Source organism: Salmo trutta, chromosome 23, assembly GCF_901001165.1.
Source record: "Salmo trutta chromosome 23, fSalTru1.1, whole genome shotgun sequence".
In the NCBI taxonomy this organism is placed as follows: Eukaryota; Metazoa; Chordata; class Actinopteri; order Salmoniformes; family Salmonidae; genus Salmo; species Salmo trutta.
In genome coordinates, this window is record NC_042979.1 from 18,866,990 (window position 1) to 18,894,426 (window position 27,437).

The following is a 27,437-nucleotide window of genomic DNA, read 5'->3' on the forward strand; positions in this document are numbered from 1 at the left end:
ACCAGTTAAGCCAGGTGAGGTCACCACATGTGTGGGGGGGTGGGACAAATGGGCTATCTAAGGCATATTGGGCCGGGCTGGGGGCTCTACAGTGAAATAAGACAATAATCACTAACCAAAACAGCAATAGGCAAGGCATATTGACATTAGGGAGAGGCATGTGTAGCCAAGTGATCATAGGGTCAAATGAGGAGCAATAGGTGAGTCAGGGAGCCGATTCAGTAGTCGCTACTATGCTAGGCGAGCCGGAGACAAGGCGATTCAGACAGCTAGCGGGCCGGGGCTAGCCGATGGGCCTTCGGCGATGTCGCAATGGAAGAGCCTGTTGAAACCACCTCGGACGATTACATCGGCAGACCAGTCGTGATGGATCGGCGGGGCTCTGTGTCGGCAGTAAAGAGGTATTGTAGCTCAAGAATTAGCTGGTGGACCTCTTCGGCAAGCCTGGGAGATGGGCCTAGCTCGAGGCTAGCTCAAAGCTAACTGGTGCTTGCTTCCGGACAGAGACGTTAGCCAGGAGTAGCCACTCGGATTGCAGCTAGCTAGCTTCGATGATCTGGTGTAAAGGTTCAGAGCTTGCAGTAGGAATCCGGAGATGTGGCAGAGAAAAAGCAATCCGATATACTCTGGGTTGATATCGCGCTGTGCAGACTGGCAGGTATTGACCGAGCTGAGGCTGGCTGTTGTCCGATTTAACGGTGAAGACCAATAGCAGTGGCTAACTGACTACTAGCTAGTAGCTAGTTAGCTGGCTAGATTCTGATGGGGGTTCTGGTTCTAAAGTATAAAAATAGCAGATCCGTAGCACATTGGGTGAGGCGGGTTGCAGAAGAGTATATTCACTCCGTCAGATTAAAATGAGATTAAAATATATACGAAATATATACGGAAAAAACTGAAAAAGCAAGGAAAACGATATGTAAAACGATATTTACACGGGACAGGACGGGACAAGACAAAACACACGTCCGACTGCTATGCCATCTTGGAATCAGAATGCATTTCAATTAACAGGTGTGCCTTGTTAATTTGTTGAATTTCTTTCCTTCTTAATGTGTTTGAGCCAATCAGTTATGTTGTGACAAGGTAAGGGTGGCATACAGAAGAAAGCCCTATTTGGTAAAAGACCAAGTCCATATTATGGCAAGAACAGATCAAATTAGCAAAGAGAAACGGCAGTCCATCATTACTTTAAGACATGAAGGTCAGTCAATATGGAACATTTCAAGATCTTTGAAAGTTTCTTCAAGTGCAGTCGCAAAAACCATCAAGCGCTATGATGAAATGCATTCTAGGTGACTACCTCATGAAGCTGGTTGTGAGAATGCCAAGAGTGTGCAAAGCTGTCATCAAGGCAAAGTGTGGCTACTTTGAAGAATCTCAAATGTAAAAGATATTTTGATTTGTTAAAAAAAAATAGGTTACTACATGATTCCATATGTGTTATTGCATAGTTTTGATGTCTTCACTATTATTTTACAATGTAGAAAATAGTACAAATAAAGAAAAACCCTGGAATGAGTAGGTGTGTCCAAACTTTTGACTGGCACTGTACGTACATGATAAATATAACACTCCCATTATGAATGAATTGAAAAGCAGAAAGTAATCCAGGGATAGGCCTATTTAGGGGGCTTTTAGCGGTTCTGGACTGGTTCCGACCAACATTTTTGTATAAAGAACGCTTTGTGAATGGCGCAACATCAATTACACAGGTATAGAGACAAAGTGGAGGAGCAATTCAGCGGGTCTGACACAAGGCATATGTGGCAGGGGCTCCTAACAATCACAGATTGCAAAAAGAAAGCCAACCACCTCACGGTCACCAACGCCGCCCTACCAGACGAGCTAAATCTTTTCATCAAGATTAGAGCATGAGCTGCCGAGAAGAGCCCCCGATGACAATGTGGGCTACACACTCACAGTCTCCACTGAGGACGTATGTATGTAAGTCATTCAAACGTGTTAACCCTCGCAAGGCTGCCGGCCCAGATGGCATTTCTAGCCGTCCCTCAGAGCATGTGCAGACCAATCTCTCCCTAGCTCAGGCCTCTATACCCTCCTGCTTCAAGATGTCCACTATCATTGCCGTGCTCGAGAAAGGGAAAGTAACTGAACTGAATGACTACTGACCAGTAGCACTCACTTCCATCCGTCATCATGAAGTGCTTCGAGAGGCTAGTCAAAGACTATATTACCTCCTCCCTCTCCGACACACTCATCCGTCTCCAATTCGCATACCGCCCTGACAGATCCACAGACGATGCAATCGCCATTGCACTGCACACTGCCCTTACCCTCCAGGAACAAAAGGAATGCATATATGAAGATGCTGTTCATTGACTACAGCGTGGCCTTTAGTACCATAGTGCCCTCCCTATAAGCTCATTACAAAGCTCACAGCCCTGGGTCAGAACTCCTCCCTATGCAACTTGGTCCTGGACTTCCTGACGGGCCGCCCCCAGGTGGTGAAGGTAGGCAACATTACCTCCTCGACACTGATCCTCAACACGGCGGCCCCACAAGAGTGCGTCCTCAGTCCCTCTTGTATTCTCTGTATACCCACGACTGCATGGCGTCACACAGTTCCAACTCCATCATCAAGTTTGCTGACGACACAACAGTAGTAGCCCTGATCACCAGTAACGACAAGACGGCCTGCAGGGAGGAGCTAGGCACTCTGACGGCATGGTGCCAGGTAAACAACCTCTCCCTCAGCGAGGAGGAACCAGGCTGGATACGCCCCCATCCTCATCAATGAGGCCGCTGTGGAGATGGTAAATAACTTCAAACTCCTTGGCGTACACATCTCAGAGAAGCTGAAATGGTCTAACCACACGGACACCGTAGTGGAAAAGGTACGACAGCAACTCTTCAACCTCAGGATGCTGAAAAAATGTGCCCTGTCCCCGAGGGCTCTCACAGTGTTCTACAGGAGCACCATTGAGAGCATACTGTCGGGCTGCATCACAGCCTGGTATGGCAACTCCACCGCCACGGGCCGCAAGGCTCTTCAGAGCCATTCAGTGTACACTGCCTGCCCTACAGGACACCTACAACACCAGGTGTCGCAGAAAGGCCAAGAAGATCATCAGTGACCCCAGCCACCCAAGCCATCCCCTGTTGTCCCTGCTTCAATCACTCAGACGCGGGCAGTACAGGAGCATCATGGTAAAAACTGAGAGACAGGCTGTTGAATATCCACCATTAGTTAGCTACCGGCTCCCCTTCCCCCCTGTTGCTCCCCCCCATGGACATTCCCCCCACACACCCTCAACCCTCACTTACCTTACCTGCTACTCCCCCTATGGACATTCTTTCTCCTGTTGCCCCCCCCCTCTACTCCCTCTATTGGTATTCCCTTTAATCTAAATCTGAATTACTGCGCACCCTGGGAAAACTCTGGTTGTCTCGCTTCACATGCCGTTCCCCGCTATGATGCAGGGCGAGTTTCTTATGCTTAGACGTTGCTGACGCCTGACAGATCTTACAATGCCTGGATAAGTGTTTTAAGTATCAGCTAACCATATCATATGTTATAGCAATTTGTCAGTCGATGACACAGTCTATGACATGCCACACAACCATTGGTTGTTGCGTTGCCTCGCCTTAGCTGTGAAACGCGCCCGCAGGATTGTGAAATCTGACACCTAATTTGCATTTTCTGGCCTGTCCAGTCATAGGATCGATTTCTCAACATGAAAAAGACACATTTAAAGACAGAGGTACGAAGTTGTAAGATGTAATGAGTCAGCAGGTATTTGAATGGTGTTTCTGTGTCGCTCAGAGGATGCTGGGCAGAACAATCAGCTAATAAAATGGTGCCAATTTTGTACTGTCACTAAGTATGATCATATTTATTTTACAGTTATAAGAAAGGTGAAATCTTATCATAAGTCATTTATAATTAGATTGTTGCTATATTTAGAAAGCATTTCAATCATTTTAAGCCTTATTCCCCCACTTTTGTTGAATAGGAAAAAAATAATCTATGATTTTTCATATTTTCATATTTTTGTGTGCTTGAGCTTGTGTCCTCAAAAGTGACTACACCTCAGAATTGTATAACTATTTTTACCAGGATGGCGAGATTTTTATATTTCTGTCAGTATAATCATTACTAGGTATTGTTTATGGCCCTCTCATGATAAATAATTACTTTTGGGTATGTCTATTTAGGTGGAAATCTACATCGACATTACATTTAACAGGTTAATAGTCTGTACTTCCCTTTCTAAAGGAATATAGTCCAGCTTGTTGACAACTCTCCACACTCAGACAATGTCATTACTCTTAGAGGAAGATAAATAATTGTATTATTGACTGTATGTTTGTTAATTCCATGTGTAACTCTGTGTTGTTGTTTGTGTCGCACGGCATTGCTTTATCTTGGCCATGTCACAGTTGTAAATGAGAACTTGTTCTCAACTAGCCTACCTGGTTAAATACATGTGAAAAAAAGAAAAAAAGAAAACAACACTGCAAGCTGCGGAATCTCTTAATCTTTGGGTCATCTTTGGTTCCGACTCCACTTCTTCAACTTCTCAAAAGTGTCAAAAATATCAAAATCTTTATTGCTATGCTATCCCCGATGTGACCAACCAAAAGTGGGCTCGTTAATATTTTCTGGGAAATCAGTGGAGAAAAATGGATTAATGTCTGTTGGTCTATGAGAAACATATGCTGCGCAAAGCGATATCAATCTTGAATGATTGGAAGCACCCAGTATGCAATACGTTGCTGCTGCTTCCATCTGCTCGGCGGAACAGTGTAAGCACAGCAACCGCTAAATTAGTCTTTCCCTCCAAAAGCAACGTTTGCTAATTAACGCCTGGAAGATTAATAGACTCTCGCTATAGTGCAAATTCAAAATGTCTTGTCATTTTGCAATGAATTAATTTCTTCACACTGGGACCAACCTGAGGACTGAGAGTTAATAAGGTGTTTATGGAACACCTTGTCAATTTGACAGAAGAGGCAACTGAACCAACAAAACAAAAACATCGCCCTCTCTGATGCTGCCTCGAATATTACAGATAGATGTTTCTGTATGTGTGTGTGTGAAAGAGAGAAACAGAGAGAGATATGGAGAAAGAGGGAGAGCATATATCAACAGGGAACGGCAATGTATTTAACATTCACCATATCGAAAGTTTCTTGCATCACCGCTCTAGGAAAGAACTGCTAGTGTAGTGAATGACAACAGTACACACAGTTTGTCTACATCAAAGCGTCATATTGCTTTAGGAACAGCAGCACACAGACAGGCCATGAAGACTAATTGGGAGACAACTCTCAAGCCTCTAAGAGATAGGCATGTTGTGTGTGTGTGTGAGTGAGCCATAGGCCCTCCATGCGTCATTGGATTTGTTGTTGCGTCTACTGTACTTCAGACAAAAGGAGACATCTGACAAACGGCTCCCAGAGGTATAAACAGAGCTACTGTATTTGAAGAAAAGCTGTCTCCAGACCAGCTTTCACATCCCCAATGTCAGTGCCACATAACATCCCCAAATAACCGCGCACACGCACACACCACACACAAAATACCCCTCCCCCTTACTACCACATACAGTTGAAGTCGGAAGTTTACATACACCTTAGCCAAATACATTTAAACTCAGTTTTTCACAATTCCTGACATTTAATCCTAGTAAAAATTCCCTGTCTTAGGTCAGTTAGGATCACCACTTTATTTTAAGAATGTGTAATGTCAGATTAATAGTAGAGAGAATGATTTATTTCAGCTTTTATTTCTTTCATCACATTTCCAGTGAGTCAGAAGTTTACATACACTCAATTAGTATTTGGTAGCATTGCCTTTAAATTGTTTAACTTGGGTCAAACGTTTTGGGTAGCCTTCCACAAGCTTCCCACAATACGTTGGGTGAATTTTGGCCCATTCCTCCTGACAGAGCTGGTGTACCTGAGTCAGGTTTGTAGGCCTCCTTGCTCGCACACGCTTTTTCAGTTCTGCCCACAAATATTTTTATTGGATTGAAGTCCGGGCATTGTGATGGCCACTCCAAATACCTTGACTTTGTTGTCCTTAAGCCATTTTGGCACAACTTTGGAAGTATGCTTGGGGTCATTGTCCATTTGGAAGACCCATTTGCGACCAAGCTTAAACTTCCTAACTGATGTCTTGAGATGTTGCTTCAATATATCCACATAATTTTCCTTCCTCAATAAGAAATCTTTTTTGTGAAGTGCACCAGTCCCTTCTGCAGCAAAGTACCCCCACAACATGATGCTGCCACTCCGGTACTTCATGGTTGTGATGGTGTTCTTCGGCTTGCAAGCCTCCCTCTTTTTCCTCCATACATAACGATGGTCATTATGACAAAACAGTTCTATTTTTGTTTCATCAGACCAAAGGACATTTCTCCAAAAAGTACGATCTTTGTCCTCATGTGCAGTTGCAAACTCATCTCTAGGAGACAGAACACGTCTCATTCCTGAGCGGTATGACGACTGCGTGGTCCCATGGTGTTTGTACTTGCGTGCTATTGTTTGTATAGATGAACATGGTACCTTCAGGTATTTGGAAATTGCTCCCAAGGATGAACCAGACTTGTGGAGGTCTACAATTTTTTTCTGAGGTCTTGGCTGATTTCTTTTGATTTTCCCATGATGTCAAGCAAAGAGGCACAGAGTTTGAAGGTAGACCTTGAAATACATCGACAGGTACACCTCCAATTGACTCAAATTATGTCAATTAGCCTATCAGAAGCTTCTAAAGCCATTACATACTTTTCTGGAATTTTCTAAGCTGTTAAAGGCACAGTCAATTTACTGTATGTAACTTTCTGATCCACTTAAATTGTGATACAGTGAATTATAAGTGAAATAAACTGTCTGTAAACAATTGTTGGAAAAATTCCTTGTGTCATGCACAAAGTAGATGTCCTAACCGACTTGCCAAAACTGTAGTTTGTTATTAACCTGTTGGGACTAGGGGGCAGTATTTTCACGGCCGGATAAAAAACGTACCCGATTTAAACTGGTTACTACTCTTGCCCAGAAACGAGAATATGCATATAATTAGTAGATTTAATAGAAAACACTCTAACGTTTCTAAAACTGTTTGAATGGTGTCTGTGAGTATAACAGAACTCATATGGCAGGCCAAAACCTGAGAAGATTCCATGCAGGAAGTGCCCTGTCTGACAATTTGTTGTCCTTCTGTTGCATCTCTATCGAAAATACAGCATCTGTGCTGTTACGTGACACTTTCTAAGGCTTCCATTGGCTCGCTAAAGCGTTCAGAAAGTGGAATGACGTGTCTCCTGTCTCTGGGCAAAGTACAGCAGCAGAGTTTGTAAGTGGCCTGCCTGGGGACAGTGAGACTGAGATGCGCGTTCACGAGACTTCTTAATTTTTTTCTTTCAGTCTTTGAATGAATACAACGTTGTCCGGTTGGAATATTATCGCTATTTTACAAGAAAAATAGCATAAAAATAGATTTTAAACAGCGTTTGACATGCTTCTAAGTACGGTAATGGAATATTTTGTACTTTTTTGTCACGAAATGCGCTCGCGCGTTACCCTTCGGATAGTGACCTGAACGCACGAACAAAACGGAGGTATTTGGATATAACTATGGATTAATTTGAACCAAAACAACATTTGTTGTTGAAGTAGAAGTCCTGGGAGTGCATTCTGACGAAGAACAGCAAAGGTAATCAAATTTTTCTAATAGTAATTCTGAGTTTAGGTTGCCCCAAACTTGGTGGGTGTCAAATTAGCTAGCCTGTGATGTTCGAGCTATCTACTCAGAATATTGCAAAATGTGCTTTCACCGAAAAGCTATTTTAAAATCTGACTTAGTGTTTGCATAAAGGAGTTCTGTATCTATAATTCTTAAAATAATTGTTATGTATTTTGTCAACGTTTATCATGAGTAATTTAGTAAATTCACCAGAAGTTTTCGGTGGGTGGGCTAGTTCTGAACATCACATGCTAATGTAAAAAGCTGTTTTTTGATATAAATATGAACTTGATTGAACAAAACATGCATGTATTGTATAACATAATGTCCTAGGAGTGTCATCTGATGAAGATCCTCAAAGGTTAGTGCTACATTTAGCTGTGGTTTTGGTTTTTGTGACATATATGCTTGCTTTGAAAATGGCTGTGTGATTATTTTTGGCAGGGTACTCTCCTGACATAATCTAATGTTTTGCTTTCGATGTAAAGCCTTTTTGAAATCGGACAACGTGGTTAGATTAACGAGAGTCTTATTACATTTATATTTTAGTCATTTAGCAGACGCTCTTATCCAGAGCGACTTACATGGTGTAAAATAGTCATATGTTTGAGAAATTTAAGTTATAGCATTTTTGAGGCATTTGTATTTCGCGCCACGCGATTCCACTGGCTGTTGACTAGGGTGGGACGCAAATGTCCCACTGGCCCAGAGAGGTTAACAAGAAATTTGTGGAGTGGTTGAAAAACGAGTTTTAATGACTCTGACCTAAGTGTATGTAAACTTCCGACTTCAACTGTACATACACAGTAGCAATGAAAGTGACAGTGATAATCAGGGACTTATTGATAGACTGTGGAGATTTGTATGGCCTGAGGATATAAGGAGAGAGTTAAGGCGCTGTGCAGTGCAGTATAGGGGTGAGAGGCCTGGGGACAATGCGGGCCCCTGCAGAGCGCTGATAAGAACTTGTTTACTTTCCTGTGGATGGTCAGGCCTCAGTCTGCAGCCGCGGAAACAGCGGGACAATAGGTGTGTAGAGCTGGAGATGCGGGAGCAGGCCATTTTTATTTAGTTAATTTAGCAGATGCTCACACCATAGTGTCATCAGACTTTTGATACCAATGCATGGTGAAAGGGGGGCACAAAATGGTGAACCACTATACAAAAATGGTATAGAAAAGTATTTTGTATTTAGAAAATACAAATTACAGCTCTCCAAAGTATGTTGTTACAAAATACATTTGATTGTAGTTCAGCCCAGTGTAATGCAAATGACAAAATACTCAAAAGTACTTTAAATACATATTTCAAGTACATGTGACATAAATACTGCCCATGCCTGAAATACATTTTATACAGCAAAATGACTGATTATTATTTGGTACTTTTTAAGGTAGTAGTGGAATACTACTGCTAGACTAAAATAGAATACGTTTTCATCAATGTGTAAGATTTATTGTTCGGGTCCTGTAGTAAGGGGGCTACAAGTCTGTGGCGTTTGGCAGACTACTGTATTCACGAATAACAAAAAATAACAAAAGATACTCTTCCCCAGACTATCTTTTTAAATCAAATTCTTAGGTCTTGATGTAGAATAATGAATATCCTATCTCAAATAAAGGTGAATGTAGGATAGTACAAGTCAAAACTGCTTCATCTGCATTTTGCTGTTCTTCCCTGTCAAAGTGAATAGTGGTTTGATCCTTTGACTCTGTGAAGAGACTCAATAAAGGAAGTCACTGATTCCAGGATGTGGCTTGTTGCTGGCAGGGTCACAATGCCTCTCTTGAATATATTACCCTTAATGTCAGAGTTGTGTGGGTTTTTATTTCCAGCCAAGGTCCTCTTTCTGCTGAGTCGGGAGATCCATTCCACAGAATACTGACGTTGGACCTTTCACCTTTCAAACAAGAACTGATAGTCTGATCCAAGTCAGATGAGGCTGATGATAAAGTAATGCGTTTAATATTTCTGATTTTTGACAGTTTTTTAGAGGAAAGAGCCATACTGGCTTTATCCGCTACGTGATGCCATTGTTCTCAATACACCTACATATGTAGGATCTTAATTTGAGCCAGTGTGCTACAGCAGCAACAAGAGATATGAATTATTATGTAATTTTACAAACAAATGCACACTGTTCAATCACCCTATTACAGGCAATGCCATTAAGATTAATGGTATCATTATGTGTTCCACCAAAAATGTGGAATATCTGATCAAGTGTATTTGTGGTCTATGCTATGTAGTAAAAACAAAACGAGCTCTGAAAACAAGGATAGCAGAACACATGAGTAATATCAGTACTCTTGACCAGAGAAGCCCTGTGGCTGCGCATTTCATGGAGGCTTGTCACAATATCAGCTCTCCGAGATACATTGGTATCGAACATGTTAAGAGTCCTTGGAGATTCTGATAATGTATTACTGAGAAGAGAATTGTATTGGATTCACCGTTTGTCTGTCATGTCTCCAAAAGGTCTTAACCAAGAGTTTGATATCAGACCATTTCTTACATGAATATGTCACATTTATTTGTCTTGCCATCCAGGTCTCCACTTGGTCATTTTGTACATACAGTATACAGTATATTAGATTTTCTGTAATTATTACGTGCCCATCTCATTGATATACAATTATTAGAGGTACACAAGTTGTTTTTGAAATAGGTCACTGTAATTATATCTACGGCCACTGCCAATGGTCGTATGGGTGGGTATTTCAACAGTTTCCAATGTAATCTATTTTTGGTGTTGCTTAGGTTTTAACTAGAACCGATTTGTATGCATGTAATCCTTTATGACCACATGTACACTACCGTTCAAAAGTTTGGGGTCACTTGGAAATGTCCTTGTTTTTGAACGAAAAGTGATTTTTTTTGTCCATTAAAATAACATCAAATTGATCAGAAATACAGTGCAGGCATTGTTAATGTTGTAAATGACTATTGTAGCTGGACAATGCAGATATTTTATGAAATATCTACATAGGTGTACAGAGGCCCATTATCAGCAACCATCACTCCTGTGTTCCAATGGCACGTTGTGTTAGCTAATCCAAGTTTATCATTTTAAAAGGCTAATTGATCATTAGAAAACCCTTTTGAAATTATGTTAGCACAGCTGAAAACTGTTGTCCTGATTAAAGAAGCAATTAAACTGACCTTCTTTAGACTAGTTGAGTATCTGGAGCATCAGCATTTGTGGGTTCTATTACAGGCTCAAAATGGCCAGAAACAAAGAACTTTCTTCTGAAACTCAGTCTATTCTTGTTCTGAGAAATGATGGCTATTCTATGCGAGAAATTGCCAAGAAACCGAAGATCTCGTACAATGCTGTGTACTACTCCCTTCACAGAACAGCACAAACTTGCTCTAACCAGAATAGAAAGAGGAGTGGGAGGCCCCGGTGCACAACTGAGCAAGAGGGCAAGTACATTAGAGTGTCTAGTTTGAGAAACAGATGCCTCACAAGTCCTCAACTGGCAGCTTCATTAAGGAGCACTCGCAAAACACAAGTCTCAACGTCAACAGTGAAGAGGCGACTCCAGGATGCTGGCCTTCTAGGCAGAGTTGCAAAGAAAAAGCCATATCTCAGACTGGCCAATAAAAATAAAAGATTTAGATGGGCAAAAGAACACAAACACTGGACAGAGGAAGACCGGAAAAAAGTGTTATGGACAGACAAATCTAAGTTGAGGTGTTTGGATCACAAAGAAAATTTGTGAGATGCAGAAAATATCATGACACAAGGCGAGACCCAGATGCAGACAGAGGAGGCAGATGGTTGGAGTCTTAAAATGTTTATTAATCCAAAGGGGTAGGCAAGAGAATGGTCATGGACAGGCAAAAGGTCAAAACCAGATCAGAGTCCAGGTACAGAGTGGCAGACAGGCTCGTGGTCAAGGCAGGCAGAATGGTCAGGCAGGTGGGTACAAAGTCCAGAAACAGGCAAGGGCCAAAATCGGGAGGACTAGAAAAAAGAGAATGCATAAAGCAGGAGAACGGGTAAACCGCTGGTTGACTTGGAAACATACAAGATGAACTGGCACAGCGAGACAGGAAACACAGGGATAAATACACTGGGGAAAATCAGCGACACCTAGAGGGGGTGGAGAGAATCTAAAGGACAGGTGAAACAGATCAGGGTGTGACAGAAAAAATTAAAAGATGCTGGAGGAGTGCTTGATGCCATCTGTCAACCATGGTGGAGGCAATGTGATGGTCTGGGGTGCTTTGGTGGTGGTAAAGTGGGAGATTTGTACAGGGTAAAAGGGATCTTGAAGAAGGAAGGCTATCACTCCATTTTGCAATGCCATGCCATACCCTGTGGACAGTGCTTAATTGGAGCCAATTTCCTCCTACAACAGGACAATGACCCAAAGCACAGCTCCAAACTATGCAAGAACTATTTAGGGAAGAAGCAGTCAGCTGGTATTCTGTCTATAATGGAGTGGCCAGCACAGTCACCGGATCTCAACCCTAATGAGCTGTTGTGAGAACAGCTCGACCGTATGGTACGTAAGAAGTGCCCATCAAGCCAATCCAATTTATGGGAGGTGCTTCAGGAAGCATGGGGTGAAATCTCTTCAGATTACCTCAACAAATTGACAACTAGAATGCCAAAGGTCTGCAAGGCTGTAATTGCTGCAAATGGAGGATTCTTTGACGAAAGCAAAGTTTGAAGGACACAATTATTTAAATTAAAAATCATTATTTATATCCTTGTCAACGTCCTGACTATGTTTCCTATTCATTTTGCAACTCATTTCATGTATTTCTAAAGTGACCCCAACTTTTGAATGGTAGTGTATAGACTCTGTGATTAATTATGATTGACTATGCGCTTAAGTGAATCTAATTGCTTCCACACCCACCATGCGTCATGTGCCTAGTGGACATATGAAGTGAAATGTGTATATTTTGGGATTGAAGCACTCAGACTGTTTGACATGAAGAAGATCTATTTCGGATTGAAACGTTGTCATTAAAGCTGTGAATTGGGAGCATAAACAGTGTACGGGCCTTTCTGTTCTTTTTACGATGATCATTTATGTACATATTTGTAGGGGTGGATCAAAGTCTGGCATTTCTAAGTACAAAGTTCAGAAGCCTTTTTAAACCTCAAATATACTACAAGTTAAACATTTATCCTGCAATAGGATGATCAAATTAAGATCTATACAGTATGCCTTGAAGAGTTGGGCAAGTTGCAAAAAACGATTACAAAATCAGAAATAATAATTAAAATAATTTTTGCTGTTTAGTTGTGTAATACGTCAGGGACATCTGTAGGTATTAAACATTTCCCACAATGTTAGGTATAAACATTAATGTTAAACAAACTATTTATATACAAAAAAAACAAGAAGGCACAGATAGTAGACTTGGAATGTACCAGGCCGTGTCAGAGGGCTAACTTTGTGTACTTTACAGTATTGAGAAATCCCCCACCCAATACCTCGAGCCCCACTGTAGTCCGCCCCTCAGACAGGAGCCACATGTCTATTTGGGCATTTTCTTTGGCTCAGCATCAGGTCTGGGAGTACCAGAACAATGAGACTAGAAGGGGCAGTCAAGAGACAGATACAAACAGGCAGAAAAAGATAAGGGAGGAGGAGAGGTATTAATGGCAGATTCAGCAAGATGGCCAGACGCGATTCAAGCCAAAGACCTAAATACTCAGATGAACACTGTGACACATCATCATTTTCTAAACATCCTCTATTATCCTATATCATATCATACATCTCATATACTGTAGGCTACATCCTCTGGCATCTAAAATCATGATGCATTCATTCAACCCTGACTCTGCCTAACATCTGACTCACATCTAAATGGGAATCACCACCATCATTCCTAAACATCTCTTCTTCCAATGGAAAATAAAATGTAAGGCGCTGCTGATAAAAATAGATAAAGACAGAGGAGGAATGGAACAGCACTTCTCTATAGCTCATTTACCAGCAAACCGCTTAGTGAGGCCGCTGGCATTTCCGGGTCAGGCAGAGGGGTCAGTGTGACTATGGTTTATATTTTTAGTGACCGGTAAATAGGATAAGGAGAGGATCTCTGTGTGTGTGTGTGTGTGTGTGTGTGTGTGTGTGTGTGTGTGTGTGTGTGTGTGTGTGTGTGTGTGTGTGTGTGTGTGTGTGTGTGTGTGTGTGTGTGTGTGTGTGTGTGAATATGTGTGTGTGTGTGTGTATATGTGTGGTGTGTGCGTGCTTTGCTCGGTGGTGGCAGACACCAGGGGGTGATTTACGTAAAGCAGTCCGGCGCAGTCACAGGCTGTTGACTCTGTCACGAGACAGCGTTTCTTTATGGCAGGTAATCTGGCTGTTAAGTGGACATTATGAAGGCACAGGGGCAGAATAACAGGAAGCCAGGCCTTGACTAGGGCAGGAGAAGAGGGATGATGAGAAAAGAGAGGGAGTAGCTCGCTCGTGGAGCAGTGGGGAAAGAAAGAAAGCCACAGTTCATTAACGAAAAGATGAGAGGCTGGAAAGAAAGAGCTGTTTGTGTGGTGGGCATTGGCTTGACTTTACTCATGCCCCTTCTCTCTCTCCCTTCTCTCCCTCCATCCCTCCTCCTCGTAGTGATGAAAATGTGATTCATTGATCCTAGATCAGCACTGGTACTCTGATACGCTTTGTGAATATGAACAGGCCCAGGAACTGAGAAGCTATGATTGTCTCTTAGATGTTCATAGCAGTTTTGAACTCTCGTAATAAGTTATCAGAATAAACCATTATACGTGTCTAAATCCGATCATTTAATTCTGCCACTGTGAAACATATCAGCTGAATGATAACTGATCTTTCTAGAAAATGGTGAGGTTTTCGATTCATCTTTACCACCGACTCATTCCAATTTAAAAAAAAGATCCATCACATAGAACGAGCTGAAAATCCTCATACATTTTTCAATGGAGCATTGTCCTCTGTGCTCAATAATATCAGCCCTTTCCATAATGGGTGTCAGTGGTATCCTGTTTAGATGCGTGTCTACTGATTGGGACTCAGAGACTCAGACCAGGGTCGTCTCTGTTGTATCTGTCCTGTGATCATATCTGGGTCAGGAGACAGACAGTCTGAGCGTTGGGGCATCAGGGCCCAGCCCAGGCCCCAGCACAGCCAATCCTGATCTGAACGTGCTGCAACCGTGACGCCTGCCACCCAATGACCCCGCAAGGTGCAGATAAAGCCCTAATCAGATCTCACTGTGATGGGCGGGACTTGGTCCTAGTGCTGACTGTTGATTGGGTATGAAGCGACACCTGACCCTGCTCTTCCTGAGGAAGGAGGCAGTTTAGTGGTGGGGAATATTTATAAAGCACTAAAATTGCACTCCCCCAGGGGACAAAGTATTAGGAACAGATAAAGCAAATACATACTTTTTTTTAACTGTTCCCTCTGAGGTCTCCACACAATGCCAGTCTCTCTGACTCTCTCTCCCTACATTCACACACACACACACACACACACACACACACACACACACACACACACACACACACACACACACACACACACACACACACACACACACACACACACACACACACTAGTAAATCAGCTGCCCTGTGTCTGTGTGACAGAGAGCAGAGGTTGGGGAGAGAAACTCCCTGTGGTGTGGTATGGTGCAGTCAGAGAGTGAGGAATAGCAGAGGAATGGACTTGATTTAATGTTACCCATATGGCCGTGAGGTCCCAGATTCACTTGACCTATCAGCCGTGCCAGTCAGACTGGTAGCCCCTCCTACACATTTAGCATCCATACTCCTTACTTTATCTCCTGATTACAACACATGGCAGTGCTGCTTCCTAATGACCCTCCATGCAACCCTTGTCCCCTCCTTCCCTTCCATAGACAGTCACTGAGTCACGAGTGATGGAGTGTATGTGGAGGAATCAGAGATGAATTGAACAGGAAAACAACACCCTCCATAGGCTAGGCTAATCTGTAACCAAGAGGGTGATTGAATATGTGTTTCAGTTCATGTATTATAGTGCTAGTCTACCGAGCTCTTTGCATGTTGCCTAACATATATATTAATATATCTCGCTAATGATACTGTATCTTGGGTTTTACTGTATTTATGGTTTATGCATAAAACATTATGAGGAAATGCATAATGCATTATTCATATGGTCATAATAGAGGGTGTTAGCTCTATCAGCTCTCCTTGGTTTTCTCTTTTTATTGTACCTCTCCTCTTGTACACTCTTAGAAAAAAGGTGCTATCTAGAACGTAAAATGGGTTCTTCTGCTGTCACCATAGGAGAACCCTTTGAATAACTATTTTTGGTTTTAGGTAGAACCCTTTTCGGTTCCATGCAGAACCCTTTCCACATTATTGGCCATCATTGTAATAAAGAATTTGTTCTAGACTCGTTAAATAAAGGTTCAATAAAATGTATGGTCCCAGAACATGTGAACTCTCTACTCTGTTTAACCAGGTTTCCCCCTGTCTCTCCCCCAGCATCCCAGCAGACCTGTAAGCCAGTGGCGGTCCCTGAAAACCAGAATGCCTGGATCAGGTTGAGAGAGATGCTTCCAGGCTGCTGGACCAACTACACCACTCAGGACGGCAAAGAAGTTCACATCCTCAGCCTGCACTACACTACTGAGGTAAGGCAATCTACTGTATTCGATTCGCCTGTCCTAAACTTCTGTGGAAGGCTTCCACTGCATTTCAATTGACCAGTATGCTCAGTGTAAAGATGCCCAAGATTAAGACACAGGTTCCAATATGCAGTACACTGATATGTGAGGTAATATGATTTTAGTCATATTTGTTCAAATGACTGTAGTTTTTCAAATAATAGCATTAACTTTTCAAAATGTTCTGCATTGTTAGATTAAATTCAGTTTGTATAGCCCACATCATATCTGGAGTCCATATAGTAGATAGCTACGGTAGCTCCATATAGCTGGAATATTTGTCCCGTTCCTGGGGGAAAATGTTGTTCTGGGAGAGTGTCTGCGTGAGATTGATACCAGATGAGTGTCAGCACACCAGGCTAGCTTTCTCATGAGATTGATGCCAGATGGGAGTTAGCACAATAGGCTAGCTTTCTCATGAGATTGATGCCAGATGAGAGTTAGCACACTAGGCTAGCTTTCTCATGAGTTTGATGCCAGATGAGTGTTAGCGTGCTAGGTTAGCTAGCTTTCCCATTTGGCTGAGAGTCAACATTAGGGACACCTCCTCTGGTTAGCCTGAGTGCAAACACATGCAAACACATGCCAAACATAACATGGAGCTGGGGTCACCCCTGAGGTGAATGGGGTTCCTTACAGGCTTACACTACATACACAGTAGTGTGAAAACACACTACCGCATCCAACAGCCTGCATGGGGAATGGGGCTGTGTGTGTGGATGTCAAAAAGTTGTACCGTAAATTGCAGTAGGACCAATTGGAAATCAATTGAAGAGATTGACCCTAGATCAGTGCTTAGGAGGACGAATGTAATCCTACACTGCTATTTCCTACACAGACTTCCTTTTTCATTTTCTGACAGTGTCTGGTCAGCACATTAGTAATTTCTTTATCAGTGCTCTCTCTCTCTCCCTCGTCCTTCACTCTCGGTTTCTCTCTCTCTCTCTCTCTCTCTCTGACACACTCACGCACAGGCACACACACACACACACACTGACTTTATCTCTCTCATTCCCTCTTTAATATTAATTAAAGGGGGCTCACCCAGGAGTGGGTCTGTGTGGTACCCATTAGTGTGTTGTTGTGCATCGGATGAGACGCCATCACAGGATGATACAGTATCTGAGGATGGCTGCCTGGATTCCTCACCTTAATGAAGGCTAAAGGAGGCCCTCGGCCTAACTGCACTAAATGGAAAAATACTGGAAATCTCTTCCTGTCTTCCTCTGCTTCTCCCTCTGGCGTCATAGAAAACAACTATAACATGTTAAATTGTTCTCAAACTCATGTTTTTATGTACACAGCTAAACAAAGACAGATTTCTTCCAAGAATGGTCCTAGAGTGGTCCAAGAAAGAGAAATGTGGTGTAGAAGAAATGTTAGCTCTTTACTGCCAGGTTTCATGAAACACGAAAGATTGAAGAGGAGGAGGAACACAAAGGCTGTAGTTTGTCTGGAACTGGAGCCAGACGTGTGATCCCGTGGACATTCCACAGAGCAAGCGTATCCTGTTCTCCTGTGGGACCAGGCTAAATGTTTGGAATTGGAGAGTGAGGGTTCATGCTATTTCTCAACACACACAGCCTTATCACTCCCTTTACTGCATCAGTTTGGGGCAGTGCTGAAAATGTATGATTTGGAAGGCTTGGAGGCTTTGCTTATCCTCAGACACAAAGCAGGGGTATGTCTTTGGCTGAAGGCAAAATTACCAGTGGATGGAGAGAAGAGACTTTTTCTCTGTCTGTCTGTCTGTCTGTCTGTCTGTCTGTCTGTCTGTCTGTCTGTCTGTCTGTCTGTCTGTCTGTCTGTCTGTCTGTCTGTCTGTCTGTCTGTCTGTCTGTCTGTCTGTCTGTCTGTCTGTCTGTCTGTCTGTCTGTCATATGGGAAGTGTGGCTGCCTGGCGGTCTGTGTATGGGTTCAATATGGCAGGGGGATGGAGGGACAAGAGGGAGAGAAGGCAGAAGGGGAGGGGCTTGTCCAGACCCCAATGATGTCACATTCTGGCACTGGACTTGGCTCACAGCCGAGACTGGACCGTTGGAGCCAGCTTTGGTTAGGGGAGAGAGACAAAGAATAACGGGAAGCTGTTATGCACCAGCAAAAGCCCTCGAGAAAAAAAAAGTCTGAGGAGGAAAACAATTGTATCTTGAAAGCACAGGAACAAAAATAGCAAGGGCGAGCGACCAGGGACGGCAACGTGCATTGTTCCAACTTATAGAGTAAGTTGGAGATAGTGATGGAGAAAGTAAGAAGAAGAATCGAGGACAGTTCTTTTATAAAGACCTTTGAGTTTTGGTTAAACGTGAAAGTATTGTTATTTCCCAACTGATTTGCATGCGTAAATCCTTTCGACTCATACAGTATATTAGTCACAGACACATCCTTGACGCTATTGACTCAAACTGAGTGAATAGTGAATAAGTTGTCCATACCAGACTGGTACACTGTCAGATAACAGGAAAAATTAGTCATACATTTACTGTATACTGTGTGATTTGCTAGAACACTCATGGAATAACAATAGGATTCGCAACCCAAAACTATTTCCAACCAGGATAACAGCTCATCTAAGACCCTACTATGTTTCATTGAAAGGGAAGTGTAAAGTCTAGTTGTCAGCAAAGTACAAAGTCTAAACTATGGCCCCTTCAATTGTTGAGGCCAATTTATATCATGAACGGCAGAAGAAGAAAACATGCATCTCTCAGCTGACTGGTTATTGAGTAATCCTGCTCCTTCAGGGTATTTCAGGAGGAATTCTCTGAGTTTCGATGATAAACATATACTGACACTACTTAAAAGACTAGGCAAGCGATGTACTTTAATGCTCTGTGATGATAGACAGTGGCAAGGGACACGGATAATGTAATCAGTTAGACTGTTTTCCTGCAGCTCGGTCTGACTCCTTGTCTGTAATTCGCGCACGCGAACACACACACACACACACACACACACACACACACACACACACACACACACACACACACTCCCCCACCATCCTTGCAAACATACACAGCACTTAAGTATTCTCTTTGTTCACTAATCCACGTCCCCCAGACTGCTCACCTCTGAAAATGTTCTTAAGTCTGCGAGAAAAATGAACGCCGGGACACAACAGGGATGTCTTTTATTTTGGACTTCCTGCCAATGGGCCCTGACAACTTCCCTCCTGCGAGACTCATTAGACGAAGGCAGAGAGGAAGAGAAAGAGAGAGGCACAACTCGGCTGAAAATTTGTCTCCCTCCAGCAGGTGGCGTTTTTTTATTGTTTCGCCCACCAAGCAAGGAGATTTTGCATGGAGTTTACAGTTTTTTCCAACTGCTTACACACAAAATCTTTTCATGTCACACGATTTTTGAAACCCCTCACTCAAAGTGCAAAACTACACACCAAATATCCAAAACCATAAGCTATTTCTCAGCCTTTGACTCAGTTGTCAATTGCATAAAACACTTTTTTCAAAACACTACACACAATTCTCTACCTAAAACACAAAAATCTAACAGGAAGTGACTTGCTTTCCTTTTCCAAACACAACCAATCAATATGCTACACTTATTCACCAGGTCACAGACACAATAGGACAGAGGGCAATTACCAATGTCCCTGGACAGCGTGGGGGTAATATAACTGTGTGCTGCCATCACTCAAAACGGGGTCCTCCATCACAATGCCACACTGGGTCCGTACAACACTGGCCATATGCTCACTTTTCTGGATGCAATTTACACAATGCTTGTCCCTGATCCAGATCAGGAGCCTGCTAGATTTGTGGTTTTATGGGACAATGTTAGTTTTCACCGGGCTGTTCTGGTCCAAAACTGGTTTGCCACCCATCCACAATTTGTAGTTTTTTACCTACCCCCATATTCACCTTTTCTAAATCCCATAGAGGAATTCTTCTCAGCCTGGCGCTGGAAAGTGTATGATCGCCAACCCTATGCCCGCATGCCGCTTCTCCAGGCAATGGAGGACGCATGTGGGGACATAGAGGTTGCCTCTGTCCAAGGTTGGATACGCCATGCTAGGAGATACTTCCCTCGATGTTTGGCAAGAGAAAACGTATCTTGTGATGTGGACGAAGTATTGTGGCCAGACCCAGCCCGGAGAAGAGATGAAGCGTAGCTTAGCACTTAGCACGTAGCTTAGCACCCCCCCCACCAATTCCTGGACTACACCCCCGGGACCCCACACACACAATTGTGTTCTTTACTGTATTCTAAAGAATATACTTTTGGTTTACATATGTTTATGGTTTTGTTGTATGCTACTGTATACAACAGTCATGTTTGGCCTAATAAATATTTTCTGTTTCTACATTGCATTGGTGTTTACAGTGTACTTATTACCCCTCTCAGCAGATTACTTTCACTGTAGAACATTGTATTGAAATGTAGATATAAGCCTATGAAAGACCAAAGAGCTTTAGATTTAGAACAACAGTGTTTACATGGTATATCAAAAAATGTACTATTATGAAAGCAGTGTTTGCCATTTGATGCAAATGCTTCATTCTGACATGTGTTTATGGCATTTTCAATGCAGTGTTACATTTTTAAGATGTGAGGCATTTTGCATTTTGTGTGTGCAGTTTTTGGAATTGTGTGTAGAGTTTAAAAAAAAGGAGAGACAGTTTTGAAAACATGTGTAAACAGTTGGAAAAAACTGTAGTGAGAGATTGTCGAATTTGGTCAACATAAAAATGAATGGCTTATTTTCTACGTGAGGTCTATTTGAGCAAATATAAGTTTCGTAATGCTTAGGTTTTTACAAGTGTACTGCTATAAGTAGGACATGTGACATCCCGGCAACTTTGAGAAAAAGTATATCCATAATCTTTGACGAAGGTTTGTCTGTGGATTGGAGACAATCACAGGTGTGTTCTGTGAAGATGACTGATAGAGAAGAGGAGTGATTCAATTAAGGTCGACAGAGGGGAGATGATATCAAACTGCCTATTGGGCACACTAAATGAGTGTGTGTGTACATGGACACAGCATCTGTTGCTCTCTTACATCCACAGCACACTGGCCTGTTGACAGCAGCTATCGTGGTGTGTTGTCTGTCTGTTTGTGTGTGTGTTGAACATGGCCCTTGCAGAGGCCTTGTGTATTAGCCCTGCAGTAGGCCTCAGACAATTCATTGGGGGTCTCCTCCCACCAGCATCAAACATTAGGGGTCCAAATTTTCCACTTTGGCCCCTCGCCTCAGCTCAGCGTGGCCCTCTCAGAATGCACGCTGTCAACAGCAGGCAGCAGACGATCAATTTAATAAGAGCGAGCATAGACGAACAGAAAGACACCGTGTTCCTCAACCCCCTCGCACAGTACTCTCCACACAAAGGCCAGCAGCCAAGAGAATCCAGCTCCAAAAAAGCAAGAGTTTAGAGGCTTTAAGTCTGGATAAAAGTGGCTTTTTGTTCATGTTAATAGTTAATTCCCCAAAAGCTCCTCTTCAGAACTGTATTTTGGAGGTATTTAAGTACTGTTGTCCACTTCAGTATTTTAACAACAAAATTGATTAATTTAAGGTAATTCATTGGCAAGTTCAAAACAGAATATAAAAATCCTTTCTTCCTCTTTTTTTTGCTCTTTGTAAACGTCACTATTTTACAACGCATTCTTGACTTACCAGGTATATATTGTAAGAACATATTTGACTTACCTAAAGCTGAAGCCCAACATTGTTCACCTGTTGTCCACTGTGGTATGAACTGTGAACTAAAATATGCTTCTCTGACCCTCGGTACATTTTGCTACCAGCCTGCTGAATCCAGATGCAGCCTAGTGGAGCTGTGCTTTGTGAGCTAAGCATGTATCGGGGCCACTGCCACTCAGATAGAGGCTGTCTAATCTCCTCCAGGACCACTGAGGCAGATAGTGTACAGGAGGGCATTGATGCACATCCAGTCCTCTCTCTGTCAGGGCTGGGAGTCAACTGCAGGGGGCTGGCAAGGTGGACATGTTGACTCTGCTGTCACTGGAGAGGGGAGAAGAGATTAGTGGAGAGGATATGGCTAAGCCTCTCACCTCTGTTCCTACTGGTACTCCAAGCCTCTCACCTCTGTTCCTACTGGTACTCCAAGCCTCTCACCCTGTTCCTACTGGTACTCCAAGCCTCTCACCTCTGTTCCTACTGGTACTCCAAGCCTCTCACCTCTGTTCCTACTGGTACTCCAAGCCTCTCACTTCTGTTCCTACTGGTACTCCAAGCCTCTCACCTCTGTTCCTACTGGTACTCCAAGCCTCTCACCCTGTTCCTACTGGTACTCCAAGCCTCTCACCTCTGTTCCTACTGGTACTCCAAGCCTCTCACCTCTGTTCCTACTGGTACTCCAAGCCTCTCACCCCTGTTCCTACTGGTACTCCAAGCCTCTCACCTCTGTTCCTACTGGTTCTCCAAGCCTCTCACCTCTGTTCCTACTGGTACTCCAAGCCTCTCACCTGTGTTCCTACTGGTACTCCAAGCCTCTCACCTCTGTTCCTACTGGTACTCCAAGCCTCTCACCTGTGTTCCTACTGGTACTCCAAGCCTCTCACATCTGTTCCTACTGGTACTCCAAGCCTCTCACCTGTGTTCCTACTGGTACTCCAAGCCTCTCACCCCTGTTCCTACTGGTACTCCAAGCCTCTCACCTCTGTTCCTACTGGTACTCCAAGCCTCTCACCTGTGTTCCTACTGGTACTCCAAGCCTCTCACCCTGTTCCTACTGGTACTCCAAGCCTCTCACCTCTGTTCCTACTGGTACTCCAAGCCTCTCACCTGTGTTCCTACTGGTACTCCAAGCCTCTCACACTGTTCCTACTGGTACTCCAAGCCTCTCACCTCTGTTCCTACTGCTACTCCAAGCCTCTCACTTCTGTTCCTACTGGTACTCCAAGCCTCTCACCTCTGTTCCTACTGGTACTCCAAGCCTCTCACCTCTGTTCCTACTGGTACTCCAAGCCTCTCACAACTGTTCCTACTGGTACTCCAAGCCTCTCACCTCTGTTCCTACTGGTACTCCAAGCCTCTCACCTCTGTTCCTACTGCTACTCCAAGCCTCTCACCTGTGTTCCTACTGGTACTCCAAGCCTCTCACACCTGTTCCTACTGGTACTCCAAGCCTCTCACATCTGTTCCTACTGGTACTCCAAGCCTCTCACCTCTGTTCCTACTGGTAGTCCAAGCCTCTCACCTCTGTTCCTACTGGTACTTCAAGCCTCTCACCTCTGTTCTTACTGGTTCTCCAAGCCTCTCACCTGTGTTACTACTGGTACTCCAAGCCTCTCACATCTGTTCCTACTGGTACTCCAAGCCTCTCACCCCTGTTCCTACTGGTACTCCAAGCCTTTCACCTCTGTTCCTACTGGTACTCCAAGCCTCTCACCTCTGTTCCTACTGGTACTCCAAGCCTCTCACATCTGTTCCTACTGGTACTCCAAGCCACTCACCTCTGTTCCTACTGGTACTCCAAGCCTCTCACCTCTGTTCCTACTGGTACTCCAAGCCTCTCACCTGTGTTCCTACTGGTACTCCAAGCCTCTCACACCTGTTCCTACTATTACTCCAAGCCTCTCACATCTGTTCCTACTGGTACTCCAAGCCTCTCACCTCTGTTCCTACTGGTAGTCCAAGCCTCTCACCTCTGTTCCTACTGGTACTTCAAGCCTCTCACCTCTGTTCTTACTGGTTCTCCAAGCCTCTCACCTGTGTTACTACTGGTACTCCAAGCCTCTCACATCTGTTCCTACTGGTACTCCAAGCCTCTCACCCCTGTTCCTACTGGTACTCCAAGCCTCTCACCTCTGTTCCTACTGGTACTCCAAGCCTCTCACCTCTGTTCCTACTGATACTCCAAGCCTCTCACCTCCACTCCAAGAATGCAGAATGCCGATAAATGCCTTGGTTAGGTAAATGATGTCACAAATGTAATCATGTAATATTAGGCATACCAGTGTGTGCCCAGTGGGTATCTACTTGCTCATTGACAGCCCGCGAGCTACTGGACCTGCAGTTTTCTGCTAAGGTGCAACCTTTGGTAGGCTGATGGAAGGCTACTCAGAGCCATTGGACCAACACCATTGGACATGAAACAACAATACAAATGTAGATAAACAATTTTATTTTGCAGGTGCCTTTTCATTTTAAACACCAGTGGTGCAACAAGTGCTTTCTAACTCCAATGAACCAAAACCGTGGCGCGCAGGAGCGAATAAATACTTTGGAGGGATCAAAACCATTCATCTTGAGGCGACGGGGTGCAAAATGCAATCTGTTAATTATTATTATATAGACTATTCAACCTCTCTTTCGTATCGTCTGAGATCCCTAAAGATTGGAAAGCTGTCGCGGTCATCCCCTTCTTCAAAGGGGGTGACACTCTAGACCCAAACTGTTACAGACCTATATCTATCCTACCCTGCCTTTCTAAGGTCTTCGAAAGCCAAGTTAACAAACAGATCACCAACCATTTCAAATCCCACCGTACCTTCTCCGCTATGCAATCTGGTTTCCGAGCTGGTCATGGGTGCACCCCAGCCACACTCAAGGTCCTAAATGATATCATAACCGCCATTGATAAAAGACAATGCTGTGCAGCTGTATTCATCGACCTGGCCAATGCTTTCGACTCTATCAATCACTACATTCTTATCAGCAGACTCAACAGCCTTGGTTTCTCAAATGACTGCCTCGCCTGGTTCACCAACTACTTCTCAGATAGAGTTCAGTGTGTCAAATCGGAGGGCCTGTTGTCTGGATCTCTGGAAGTCTCTATGGGGGTGCCACAGGGTTCAATTATCGGGCCGACTCTTTTCTCTGTATACTTCAATGATGTCGCTCTTGCTGCGGGTGATTCTCTGATCCACCTCTACGCTGACGACACCATTCTGTATACTTCTGTCCCTTCTTTGGACACTGTGTTAACAAACCTCCAGACGAGCTTCAATGCCATACAACACTCCTTCCGTGGCCTCCAACTGCTCTTTAATGCAAGCAAAACGAAATGCATGCTCTTCAACCGATCGCTGCCCGCACTCGCCCGCCCGTCTAGCATCATTACTCTGGACGGTTCCGACTTAGAATATGTGGACAACTACAAATACCAAGGTGTCTGGTTAGACTGTAAACTCTCCTTCCAGACTCACATTAAGCATCTCCAATCCAAAATGAAATCTAGAATCGGATTCCTATTTCATAACAAAGCATCCTTCACTCATGCTGCCAAACATACCCTCGTAAAACTGACTATCCTACCGATCCTTGACTTCGGCGATGTCATTTACGAAATAGCCTCCAACACTCTACTAAGCAAACTGGATGCAGTCTATCACAGTGCCATCCATTTTGTCACCAAAGCCCCGTATACTACCCACCACTGCAACCTGTATGCTCTCGTTGGGTGGCCCTTGCTTCATATTCATTGCCAAACCCACCAGGTCATCTAAGTCTTTTCTAGGTAAAGCTCTGCCTTATCTCAGCTCACTGGTCACCATATCAGCACCCACCCGTTACACGCACTCAAGCAGGTATATTTCACTGGTCACCCCCAAAGCCGACTCCTTCTTTGGCCGCCTTTCCTTCCAGTTCTCTGCTGCTGACTGGAACGAATTGCAAAAATCACTAAAGCTGGAGACTTATATCTCCCTCACTAACTTTAAGCATCAGCTGTCAGAGCAGCTTACTGATCATTGCACCTGTACGTAGCCCATCTGTAAATAGCCCACCAAACTACCTCATCCCCATACTGTTATTTATTTGTATGCTCCTTTGCACCCCAGTATCTCTACTTGCACATTCATCTTCTGCAAATCTTCACTCCAGTGTTTAATTGCTAAATTGTAATTATTTCACCACTATGGCCTATTTATTGCCTTACCTCCCTAATCTTACTACGTTTGCACACACTGTATATAGACTTTTCTATTGTGTTATTGACTGTATGTTTGTTTATCCCATGTGTAACTCTGTGTTGTTTGTGTCGCACTGCTTTGCTCTATCTTTGCCAGGTCGCAGTTGTAAATTAGAACTTGTTCTCAACTGGCCTGCCTGGTTAAATAAAGGTGGAATAAAAATAAAATAAAAAATATCATATATAAAATGGGTATTTAATACAAAAACAAACGTTTGCACCCCTATTTTGAAATTGGGGATGCAGCAGCTCCGTTTGCTCCATTGCTCAGGCGCCTATGCTGGTACCCCAAGCCTCTCACCCACCTCCTCCTGATACCCCAAGCCTCTCACCCCACCTCATCCTGGTACCCCAAGCCTCTCACCCCACCTCCTCCTGGAACCCCAATCCTCTCACCCTACCTCCTCACGGTACCCCAAGCCTCTCACCCCACCTCCTCCTGGTACCCCAAGCCTCTCAACCCACCTCCTCCTGGTACCCCAAGCCTCTCACCCCACCTCCTCCTGGTACCCCAAGCCTCTCAACCCACCTCCTCCTGGTACCCCAAGCCTCTCCCCCCACCTCCTCCTGGTACCCCAAGCCTCTCAACCCACCTCCTCCTGGTACCCCAAGCCTCTCACCCCACCTCTTCCTGGTACCCCAAGCCTCTCACCCCACCTCCTCCTGGTACCCCAAGCCTCTCACCCCACCTCCTCCTGGTACCCCAAGCCTCTCACCCCACCTCCTCCTGGTACCCCAAGCCTCAGAGCAGGAACTGGTGCTGTACTTGGATCACTGCTGTTGGATTGGATTAATGAGCTGGTCCTACTAGTGTTGTGCTGGTTTGACTGTAGCATTGGACAGGTTTTGCTGTAGCCTGCTCCTCTGGTGTAGTCTGTTCCTCAGCCCTAGCCATCAAAACAGTCAGCCAACACCTGCCACTGGGGATAAATGTCAAATTTCCACATTACACAGTGATTTATAGTTGCTAACTTTGCCATTACTAGAGAGACTACATGATGTCTTGTTTCTCATATCAGCTGACGCTATCAAATCACACAAATTACATCTACCATCAACGGAATCTTTCTCATCTTGTCTTCTCTGGAATTGAAAAAGTGAAGAAAGCGGTACATAATTTAGCATGCGGGCCGTCCTTGTATTTTTCACATGTACTGTCCTGATGTGAT

At 43.8% G+C, this 27,437-nt stretch overlaps 1 protein-coding gene across 1 annotated transcript in view; it reads left to right on the forward strand.

Annotated features, from left to right (window-relative positions):
• Positions 1-27,437, forward strand: part of LOC115159540 (endoglin) — a 64,122-nt gene that overhangs the window by 18,459 nt on the left and 18,226 nt on the right. The window contains exon 3 of the mRNA XM_029709356.1: positions 16,194-16,342. Coding sequence (XP_029565216.1) covers positions 16,194-16,342 — 149 coding nt within the window. The remainder of the gene's footprint in view (positions 1-16,193; positions 16,343-27,437) is intronic.